Below are 12266 nucleotides of genomic sequence, written 5' to 3'. Positions count from 1 at the left end.
GAGAAAAATATTCAATTAATTTTAATATTTTTTATACTAAAAATTTTTAATTATAAAACTAAAAGTAATACATAAACCTAACTAAAAAAAGTATAAAAAATTTAATAATTATAAATTTAATAAAATTATAAAGAATAATAAAATAATTAAACTATTAAAAAACAACTTTGTGTGTTCGCAAGAGGAAAGATAATGTATAATGATAATATCATCATTGAATAAAATATTAGTTCCGATGAAGGAACAGCAATTTTCAACTTCTTTGAATTTGTCAACAGTATGAACCAAGAATGAAAGTTCTTGCTAGCTAGCTACTAGTTTCATCATTGTAAGGAGGGAAAAAAAAACTTATTGAAATCCCTATCTATGTGTCTCCAGCACCCTTATAATAGGGTTTTTTGGCATTGGCAGGAAACAATTCTTAAATTATTTATAAAGTATAGTTTAATAAGTTTGTTAGAATTAATTACGGGGAAATTCATATGAAGATATATATACAAAGTCTACTTTGGCTATTATCTCTTTAATTTTATTACTAGGTATTATTGTATCTAGAAATAAAAATGAAATTTCAATATCTCTAATATTAATTAACTAAAATAAAGGAACCTAAACGTATAGTAGCAATTAGGGTAAGGACATAGCGAATATTGGCCAATTAAGGATATAAGAAATAAACAATTAATTAGTTTATGGCTTTTCACTATTGATATGTAGTTTATGGCTTTTCGTATCCATATAATTCTTTAATTTTTTGGTTCATACCTTTTGGAACCTTTAAAGGGTACGCGTGCCTGAATGATGCCCAGCGGTTTTACTGTATTTATTTTTATATACTAATAGAGAAATATTAGCTCCATCCAAATTTATTTTTTGGTTATCACTTAATTATAAATTTAATTTTTTAATTTAGTAATTTAATAATATATTTTAATTATTTTATATTTTTAAATATTAATAACTAATTAATAATAAAAAATAATAAATTTTAATAGTCTCTTAATATTTCTCGTAATAATATTTTATGTTAAATATAATACTGATTTAACCATTTTGCTTCGTATAAATTAATCTTCAACAACAGCAATAATAATAATTAAATTAGTCTCTAATTTCTTAGTAATTAAAATATTTGGTAAATTAGTCGATAACAAGACAAAACTAATTATTTTTTAATTTTATATAATTTAATCATTCAATCATTTTATTTTTAAAATAATTATTGAACTTTTTATTAAAAAAAATTTCTGAAACAAAATTATTAGAAACAAATCCAAAATATTACTCTTATAATTAATCACATTGGTAGAAACGAATTTCTTGCTTTTCAGACTGCTGTATTATGTGTAGCTCAATGATCTAGTAGGAAAAGAAGAATAAAAAAAAACACTTTAATTTATGTTAATTTCACATATATAATATGCTACTATACTAATTAATAAGTGCTGATGTTTAATTTGATTTAGATTCTGATATTTTCACTTAACTAGCCACATACACTACTATGAAAAAAAGCTACAAAAAGTAGAGAGGGGGATACAGCTTTTACAGTTGCAAAACTGCATAAATATGTGATGCTTTCTTTAATTCATGATGTACTAAGTTATTGATCTTTTTTTTCTTTTATTTATTTATTTAAATTTTTTTTTTAAGACCTTGATCTATTGCAAGATGATGGTATGCAAGCTAAGACTAACATCGCCGGATGAGATCCATCGAACGTGGTGGTGGAGGTGAGATTTTTAGTTTGCATGGTTGGGAATTTGGGACCCTGCTATAAATTTAATTTTGAATTCATATAAATTATATGTTTATTATTAGTTTTGATCTTTATAATTTTTTATTTTGTTTTAGTTTAGTAAATTTAAAACCATTTATTCGTTACATCAAAATAGAATTTTCGCAACACTTATTTTTATTACTTAGTGACAGTTTAAGTCATAAAATTTTTTGTAAAATTTAAAAACATCGCTAATTTAAGCATTGTCAGTAAATTTAATGATCGATTTTAAATATTCATTAGTAACACTATTGGTAATGAGTAACACTTAAGTATTTTTGTTATATTTGACTATGAATTAATTTTAAATAGTCATTAAATTATTAGCTTTTGTGATTTTAAACTGTCACAAAATTTTTAAAATCAAAATTTTCATATTTAAAAGCTTGTTAGAATTTAAAGCTGTCATAATCTCTTTAGCATCAATTTTTCTTTTTTAATTATTACATAAATTATCTCCTTTATAGATAATAGTTTATATTTATACAAATACTACAATATCAAATATTTTTTTCTCAAAAAAAATAAAATTTCACAAAAATATTAACATTGTATTTCAAAATAAATTTTACCTAGTAATAATATCAAAGATTCCCACCTCAAGGATTAGGGTTCGCATTAGCAAAAGAAGGAAAGAGAAGGGACGGCAGATGGTGGACGAACTAGCGACGAACGCGAGCACGAACGACAACATGGTCAAGGCTATGGTATTATCTTCTCGATCTCAAACAACGACAAATAAGATTTTGGTCTTTCTAAAGAAATAAAAAATAAGAAAAAAGAGAAATATCGTACAGATATAATACTAACGGTTAAAAAATTACATATATAAATGTCACAATACTTTTTAATGAAGACACTTAAAAAAATAAAAGTCATAAAATAGGTGGAATTAATCATTCAATTTGGTGAAGGGTTGGCAATGAGTAGGTTTGAACCTAACTCTAACCCTATCCGCGGGTTGAAGTTGTTACTAAAACTCAACCTTACTCTACCCGCGAGTTGAAAACAATCCAACCCTAACCATATCGCAGTCAATCCGCAAGTATCCAACCCTACTTGCGGGTTTTCACAAATATATAATATTATATAACTTAATGAGCATGCAAATTAAAAATTCAATACAAACAACACAATCATCTCGCAAACAATACAATCGTTCCATAAACAACATAACCATCAAATGTTCAATTATACATAAAAGTCTTTATTTAAATTAATAACACAAACAAATAAAATGTTGTGATATAATGTTGTATCGCTAAAATAGAATTGATTTTTATATAAACAAAAGTATTAAATTATCAATTGAAGATCTTGTCTCAATAGTAAAAATTATTTGCACTAAGTGAGAGGTCTTTGGTTCAACACATACCTATAACATATTTTTATAATATATACATATAAAGGGTGCGGGTTGGTTGGATAGGGTTAAGACTCGACCCGCTCTCAAATCCGTTCCGCACTCAACCCTGACTGGATTGAATAGAGTTGGATACCCGTGGATAAGGTGCATGCTACCACTCCTAATTAATTTGGTGTAATGATTTGCTCTATTAAATAATGACGTGGTATATATAAATTAAATACTCTCATTTTCTGTAAACGCTATATATTAGGTTGATGCATGCTAAATTGGTGAATACCCATATTCACATAAATTGTGTTTGTTTACTATTTAACAGTAATAAAGACACATATATAAAGACTCACACATATACACAAATACAGAAACATATGATATTAGCATCTCAGATAGTATTATAAAAGTCATTCACCAATGTATATCTTTTTCATCAATGAATTTGTTGTGAAATGGATCCTTGTCATAATATTTTGAGCTGACAAGAGGAATTAGACAAAGAGATCATTTATCCTCTACCTTTTTGTTTTGTTCATTGAAAAGTTATCTCACTTAATTAATTCTCTCATAGAGCAAAAAAAAATGGAAACTTCATAAGCTAAGTAGAGGCGGGCCTCATTTGTCTCATCTCTATTTTATAGATGATCTTGTCCTATTTACGCAGGATGGAGACCAAGTTCAAGTTATTAAAGAATCTTTGAAGGTCTTTTGTGACGCTTCAGGTCAAAAGGTCAGTCTTACTAAGTCCTATGTATTCATCTCTAAGAATGTTAACCACACGGTTAAAGAAGAGCTAAGCAGGAACCTTGGCATCCCTTTGACCAGCAACCTCAGAAAGTACCTCAAAGTGCTGCTCATTCACGAAAAATGCGGGAGGAACACTTTCAACTAGCCTTGACAAGATGCAGGCAAAGTTGTCCAGTTGGAATATGCGAACTCTTTTACTAGCAGAAAGATGTATACTGGTCCAATCTGCTCTCTCCATCATACCCACCTACACCATGTAGACCATGAAGATATCGAAAGAAATTTGTAACTAGATAGATAGATTCTGCAGAATTTTTTTGGGGGTCGAATGAGGAAGATAAGAAGATTCATCTAATTAGTTGGGATAAAATCTGCAAGTAAAAGGATATGGGAGGCCTGGGGTTGCGCAAAGCTCAGGAACGCAAATAACCTTTTTCTTATGAAGCTCTCTTGGGGGTTGGTTCACAATAATCACTCCCTCTGGGTGAAGGTAATGAAAGCTACATATGCGTGTGGAGACAGCCTAATCCCCAAAGTCGCTAGCTAGTAAGGTAAACTGTTCTAATACTTGGAAGGAGATTGTCAAGGTTTGGGAGGATTTTTAGAGGAGTCTCATGTGGAGAATAGGAGACAAAGCAGGTCAAGTTTTGGATAGCGCATTGGATCCCATAGATTAGCAACCTAAATGAACTAGCACATAGTCAGATAAGTAAGGAGATGAAAACTGAGACGTTGGAAGGATTATGCTACAATAGAAGGGACTTGGGATTGGACAAAAATAGTCCACTTTGTGCTAGAGGACATTATGGATCTTATTAGCACTCTTAAAGCTCATCACCCCTTTATTGGACCCGACTCCTCAGTTGGTTACTAGACATAAAAGAAGAATTTTCCATCAAAACAGCTTACAAAATTTATTACACACAGGAGAAGCTAAAAATATTTTCTTGGCTATTTAAGTCACGATGCTTTATTAACTAATGCTTAGAGAAGTAATAGAGGCCTTACTGATAATAGAAATTGCCAGAGGTGTATGAATCAGGAGGAGAATTTGCTCCACGTGCTGAGGGACTGTCCTTACGCTCGGAGTGTATGGATGAGCAGCTCAAATAGGATCTTTCCAGCATCGTTCTTCATTCATAATAACACAGGTTGGCTTAAAGAGAACCTGGACAAGACCTCTCGAACAGAGAATGGGACTTCATGGCCCATTTTTTTCCTTACCAACTACAACATAATCTGGATAAAGCGTAATGATTTAATTCTCAGACAGGAGTATATCCCTCGTCAGCATACTATTCCAAAGATTAAAGGAGTTACCAAGATGTACGATGAAATTTTGGGGCTTATCGAAAAGAGTATTAAATCCCTGCAAGCCACGAACTCCATTATGATGGATTGAAATCCGTCGAAGACTAAATGAATTAAAATTAATGTTGTTGGATCATTGATTCATGCTACCGATTCAGGAACCTATGGTGACCTCATTAAAGATCAAAACGACATGTTACAGGATTCATGATGAACATAGGAAAGGTTACAATCACAGTTACAGAGTTATGGAGAATTTACATGGGACTCAAAATTACAATTGCGATGGAGTTGAATAAGGTGAAAGTGGAGACAGACTCTACTTATGCCGCGAAGCTGCTGCAAAGAGACCCAAATCCTCTCCATCGTTGCATATCCCTCATTCGTGCAATCAAGAGCCTACTAGCATGCTCTGACGAGTTCAGTGTTGACCATATCATGAGGGAAGTTAACTCTAGCGCCGATGCCCTTGCTAAGCACGCACACGATCTTTTGGTGGGCATTCACCATTTTGTCGCTCCTCCCCTCTTCCTGGCGCCATTGTTAGAGGCTGATAGGAGAAGAATTTTGTTCGCTAGAATAGTAAGAATGTAGTTCTTTTGGGTAGGGGTGAGCACAGGTAGCGGGTACCTGTTTAGCCGTTCGAATTCGAACTGAACCAATTAAATTGGTTATGGAACCAACAGGTAATCGGGTCCAACTCGAACCAAATTAATGACTCTTTCTAGTAACCGGTTCGGGTAATGGTTTTGGAAGTGCGGAAGCCGAACTAACCTGTGGACCCAACTATGTATTAACTAAATAAAAAATATGTGTGTGTGTCTTTTAATATGTTTGAATTTTAATATCTTTACTGTTTAATATGTTTGAATTTTAATGTATTTAGTTTTTAATGTATTTTGTGTTTAACATGTTAAGATTATTTCTATCGATTTTACATATTTATTGTACTTACATAATTTTTAAGATAAAAATTTCATTTTTTGTATGAATTTGTTTCATCGGGTATTCAATTACCTGAACCGAACCAATCCATTCTTAATCGATTTAGTTTGGTTCGAGTCCATACAAAAAATATATATATATATAAGTTCGAACCAACCAAACCAATTATAATTCAATTGATTCAGTTCTAATTTTACCTTAAATTCGAATCAACCTCACCGTACTTACCCCTACTTTTGGGTGTTTGGGACTTCAACCCCTTTCTTAATTTAAAAAAAATACATATAAATAAATAGATACAATATCTATAATTGTTAAGACACATGAGCCATAAATACATTTATTATTAAAAACTAATTTGATCCTTATTGTTATTAGTGATGATAAAGGTAAAAAGTAAAATTTCACAAATAAAAAAATAATAAAATCTAATACAAATCAGTATCACGTATTTAATATTATTTATGTCACAATTTTTGCTTTAATAAAATACTAAATAATAGATTTGTAAATTGTAATAATAACACTATGTATATGTCTCTCATCCACATCAAAAGCAAGCAAAGACAGCCGTAGTACAAGATATAGATTATTATGATATGATTTAGAAGTAGTGAGAAAGAATCTAAAAGAGATTAATGATTGAGGGTAATGTGGGGCAGAAGATGAAGGGAGATTGGAATCATAGAAAGAGAGCGATGATGATGGCGATGATGATGATGATCATCATCATGATCATGCACACAAATTAAACACAGAAAGGACGTTACAGAAAAGCAAAAGCTGCCAATGAAAGGAAACACAGAAGAGAACATATTCACGCCTACACAAAACACACACACACACATGTGCCCACATCAACAAAAATGAAAATAATAAAGAAACCTTATTACTTATTAGCTTAACAATAATTAATATTTAATTCTTGCTTCGGATTCCGACCTTTATTTCTTCATGCTCCTTCTCTTCTTCTTCTGGCTACTGCTTCCTATCTTCCCCTATGCAGCTTCCAAGTTTCTTTATCTTTATCTATCAATGAGTTATAAGATAGGAAGAGTTTGAAATGTATCGAAAATACTGGTGTTTCAGTTGTTTTAATCGTTGATCTGAATTATAAAAAATATATATAATATATATTAATTAAAATTAATAGTTAAAATAACTGAAAACCGGTGTTTTCTAGTATACTTAAAATTTTTTCTATAAGATAATAATTTTTTTCAATCTCATTAAGTGAATAAGATATGCTAACAACGTGAATAATAAATTATATTTTAGATCTATTAATAATAATTATATCTAATTAATTTAAAATTTAAATTTTAAAATTAAAATTAACTTTTTTTAATTTTTGGTTGTCAATTTAGTTTTAAAAAAAATTAAATATCTCAAATTAATTTTTGAAAATACAACTAAATTAAATTGGTTCTTTTATAAGGTAAAATAATGACGGTCGTGGTATAGTTATTTTGCGATATATAGTTATCATCTAATCAACAAAAAATCAATTTAATTTAATTTAATATTATATCTTTTAAAGACAAATTTAGAGTGTTTAATCTTTTGAAAATTAAATTAATATATTATCTGATTAGCAATGGCAAATATCTACGGTTGCTGAAAATTATCACAAAATATTGTCCACATCACTAACCAAGACAGTTCACTCAACCGTTGGTATTAATATTTACGACGGTTTAAAATTGTCGTTAATCACAGAAAACCAGCCACAAATTTCTGCTCTTCTTGTAGTGATAAATAAGTTTTTTTTTTAACACCATTTTAGTTACAAATCCTAAAAGTACAACATGCACAAGATTTATTGTATAGAGGTATGAATGACATGCACAATTAGTCTTGAGATTATAATCGTAACACGACGAAAAGAAGTAGTGAATAAAATTTAGGAAAAATTTAGTGATTTAATACTGAATATAGTAATTAACATTATTTAAATCATATTAGTTAATCGGATCGGTCCAGTCTTAAATTCTCATAAATATTTTAGCTGAATTCTATTGCCTAGAAAAATTATTTAGATGAATGATAATTGTTGGATGAAATAAAATAACACAATGAAATATATTATTTCACATAATTTTAATTTCAGTAAAGAGTTAAATTTAATAGAGTATTAAAACTAAATGCATATTTTCTTTCTTTGGAAAAATTAGGTGGTAGTGGGGACCTTTTCTTTTTGTCCTTGTTATTGATAATATCATAAGACAGAGTCGACAGTAAAAGAACTAGTAGCATCGTAGTAGTGTCAATAATCATGCAACACCATTAATAATATATAGATAGAAATGAAATGAATAAAATGAAAGTTGAAATTTAGGTGCAGTTGACTTCACCTGAAGTTGATAGTTGAGAACTGTTAGATGAAAATTTAATCAAATTAGTTAAATTATTTAACAGCTTTCAACTATCAATTTCACGTGAAGTCGACTGCACCTGAGTTTCTACCTAAAATAAATATTATAATTATTTAGTATTTAGGGATTGAGTATCACATCAACATAGATCGACCAACCGACCAAAGAAAACCTTCCTTCACTTACTGTTTACACTAACAGAGAGAGAGAGAGAGAGTAGTACTTGTTTACTTTATTGACTAGTAGTGTTGTGTTGTTTCAACTTTATTCCTTGTAACCCAGCAAATTAGCTTGCTTTGGCAATTGCAAAAAAGCAACACCCCCAACCCCCAGATTCCATATCTAATAATACATTCAAGTTAGCCCCCCTTCAATTATACCATACTTTACTATCACTCACATCATAATCACAATTAGGTTAATTAATCGCAAAACCCCATGATGAGTGAAATTCATTACTTTCCCATGTGCTTAATTCTAGTAATATTATATGATGAAAAATATTTGGTTAAGACCTAAGATTTTTAATAAATGGATAAAGTATATTTTTTGTTTTTAAAGTTTGGCAAAAATTTTAAAAATATTTTTAAATTTTATTTTGTTTTAATTTTATTCTACAAATTTTTAATTTGTATCAAATATACTCCTAACCGCTAATTTTTCAAAAAATTCAAGACCAGTCCAACAAAAATACATGAAAATTATGCTTGATTTGCTTGTGTTATAAATTGTTCTTATGAAACTTTTATTGAATTAGTCCTAAATATTTTGAAAAATTAGCGGATAGGAGTATATTTAATATAAATAAAAAACTTTTGAGACAAAATTCAAACAAAGTAAAATTTAGAAATATTTTTAAAACTTTTACCAAACTTTAAAGATAAAAAATATACTTTACCCTTAATAAATTTATAAAAAATATGTGTATTTATATGTACATGATAATTTTTTTTTAATTAAAAAAACAATATTCATTATTCATAAAAACTTTATTTTTTACTATAGAACATTATACTTATATGATATATATTAAAAACATAATCACTCAAATATATTTTTTTATCATTTTAAATTTTTAAAATAAGTAATTTAATTTTATGAGTAAAAATTCACATGAAGTTATCTTCGTATCATCATATAAAGTTATGAATTATTAGATTATATATTTAGCATGTTTGATTAAATTATTAATTTTATATAAAATTACTACATGTAAATTCTAGGTTTTTGTATGATATGATATCATAAGTTTTATAATTAGCCAAAAAATCCCATGTGTTCCTCTCTATCGATCTAAATTTTTGAAATAATTAATTGATTTCACGACATAAATGGAAAGTGAAATTTCATCAAGCAAAGCAATTAAGTCTATTGATAATGATAATTAAGCCTCTCCAATCACTTAAAACTAAATGACTACTTTAATAATTTATCAATAATGCTAGGGAACCAACTTTATATAAGCCAAGAATCAGCAAATTGGTAAACCAGAGATACCAGTGGCTTTAACCGGATATTGCTACTGATAGGCACACGGATGTTTCTTTTTCTTGTAAATTGGATGATTTTGGATATAATTTCTATGTTTCATGTATTACACATTAATAAAACATAATTAATTATATGGAACCAACTAATTAATGATCAAAGAATCTGTTCCGTGATTTTCTCCTATCACTAGCGTATCTTCCCTCATGTTTTGAATGTGGTCAACAATAATTTAAAAAACAAATTAAATTATAAATTAATAAAACTAATTATAATTAATTATGTTATTCCATTCTTGGCTGATTATTAGTTGGTTCATATACTTTTCCATAATTTATTTATCAATTTGGACATTAATAATTAAATGACTATATCTTATAGCAGTATTTGGAATTGTTCTATCTATTTAGTTATTTTTGTTTTCATATCAACAAAGTCATCCATCCATGGAATAGAAGTTGATGCACGAATATTGCATGGTTTTGAGTGGAATGTTAATTTGGCACTTCTTCGCCAAAACATAACATATATATTATGTTACCTGCCAACATTGATATATGAGAGACGACACACACCACACCACACGACAAGAGATGCAAATACACCAAACTTCTAAAAAAATTACATGACATAGACACGTGTTACATTTATAGTCATCGTTTATGTATGTTACTTAATAATTAACTCATGTTTTATGAATAAATAAGTGATTTCATGATAATATATGGTATATGCATATATTTATTTTCAAGATTTATTGAGCATGTATTATATAAAAATAAGTTTGATTTTAATATACTAATATGCAAATAAAAAAATGTATACAATTATACAATTAAATTTATGTCGTTAGAAAATATTTAAATTATAAATTTAAATATTAATTATTTTATTAATGCGAAGGAAGCGAGAATGTCGGCTTGAATAACGTCAATATTAGTGAGAATTCAATGTCTCAAAAACTTAAGGGTTTTTTCATAAGGTTTATCTACGGAAGGTGAGGCAAAATCTAAGATCAGATTAAAAACCGTAGTCGATGAATATTTTTGTATTATCCCTTATTGATCCCAAAAGATAGAAGAGACAGACGAAAGATTATTATCAATTCAAAAAAAAGATTACACTTTTACTGTAACAATACATAAAAATAAATTTTTTCAAACAATTATAAATGTAAATCCACCAATATTAGTGCCTTATTAACACTATGTATAACAAGTTTCAAATATATAATGTAAATCCACCAATATTAGTGCCTTATTAACACTATGTATAACAAGTTTCAAATATATAATGTAAATCCACCAATATTAGTGCCTTATTAACACTATGTATAACAAGTTTCGAAGGAAACGAAAATGTCGGCTTGAATAACGTCAATATTAATGAGAATTCAATGTCTCAAAAATCTAATGGTTCCTCCACAAGCTAAAGTTTGTCCACGGAGGGTGAGTCAGGACTTAAGATCAAATCGAAAGATGCAGTCGATGAACAACATGTGAATATTTCTGTACTATCTCTTATTGATTCCGAAAGACAGAAGATACTAAATTAGCCAAAAGATGATTATCAATTCAAGAAAGCAGGTTGTTTACATAATATGTAACAATACATAAAAATAAAATTTTTCAAACAATTATAAAAGTAAATCCACCAATATTAGTGCCTTATTAACACTATATATATAGACACTTCACTTAATTAGTGTCTTAATTATTGCACTCGGATTTGTTACATTATATGCTCCTTTATTTCTTTTTCTATTGCACCACTCTCAATCTTCACATGTAAAACAAACAAGTACGATCCACTTGGTCAATTTCCCTGTAATACGATAATAAAAATTCTGGCCACCAATATATATTAGTACATATTTGTATTACTAGAAAGAAAAAAAAAAAACTCATCTCTCTCACTTCTATCTAAAAAAAATTCATGTCTCTCACACACATAACACTACACACCTTGGTCCCCAATTATTGGATTTATCCAAAGTCCTTTTCCCATTGAAGGTTGGAAATTAAAAAAGTAACTCAAATTAATTTTTTATTTTTATTTTAAAAATAAAAAGCGGCTTCTCAATTCTCAAAATATGAGACCACACCAATAGTGAAGTTTATCTAGGAATTTGAAATTTCTATTTAGAGGATTAAAGTAAGCAAGGTGGACGTACTCTACATATGTAACAGTGATTCATCATATGAAAACTAGGGCTAACTTCAACAAGACAAAACAATATTGGAAACTGGTGAGTATG

The 12266-nt window shown here is 28.8% G+C and overlaps 1 protein-coding gene across 1 annotated transcript in view; it reads right to left on the bottom strand.

Annotated features, from left to right (window-relative positions):
* The window catches only part of LOC107486950 (CASP-like protein 4D1), a 7813-nt gene extending 3685 nt beyond the window's left edge, over positions 1 to 4128 (bottom strand). The window contains exon 1 of the mRNA XM_052260757.1: positions 3949 to 4128. Within this exon, the coding sequence (XP_052116717.1) occupies positions 3949 to 4128 (180 nt within the window). The remainder of the gene's footprint in view (positions 1 to 3948) is intronic.
* Between the last annotated feature and the right edge of the window lie 8138 nt (positions 4129 to 12266).

This window comes from Arachis duranensis, chromosome 4 (genome assembly GCF_000817695.3).
Source record: "Arachis duranensis cultivar V14167 chromosome 4, aradu.V14167.gnm2.J7QH, whole genome shotgun sequence".
Lineage (NCBI taxonomy): Eukaryota > Viridiplantae > Streptophyta > Magnoliopsida > Fabales > Fabaceae > Arachis > Arachis duranensis.
This window is presented reverse-complemented; position numbering and strand designations above follow the sequence as displayed.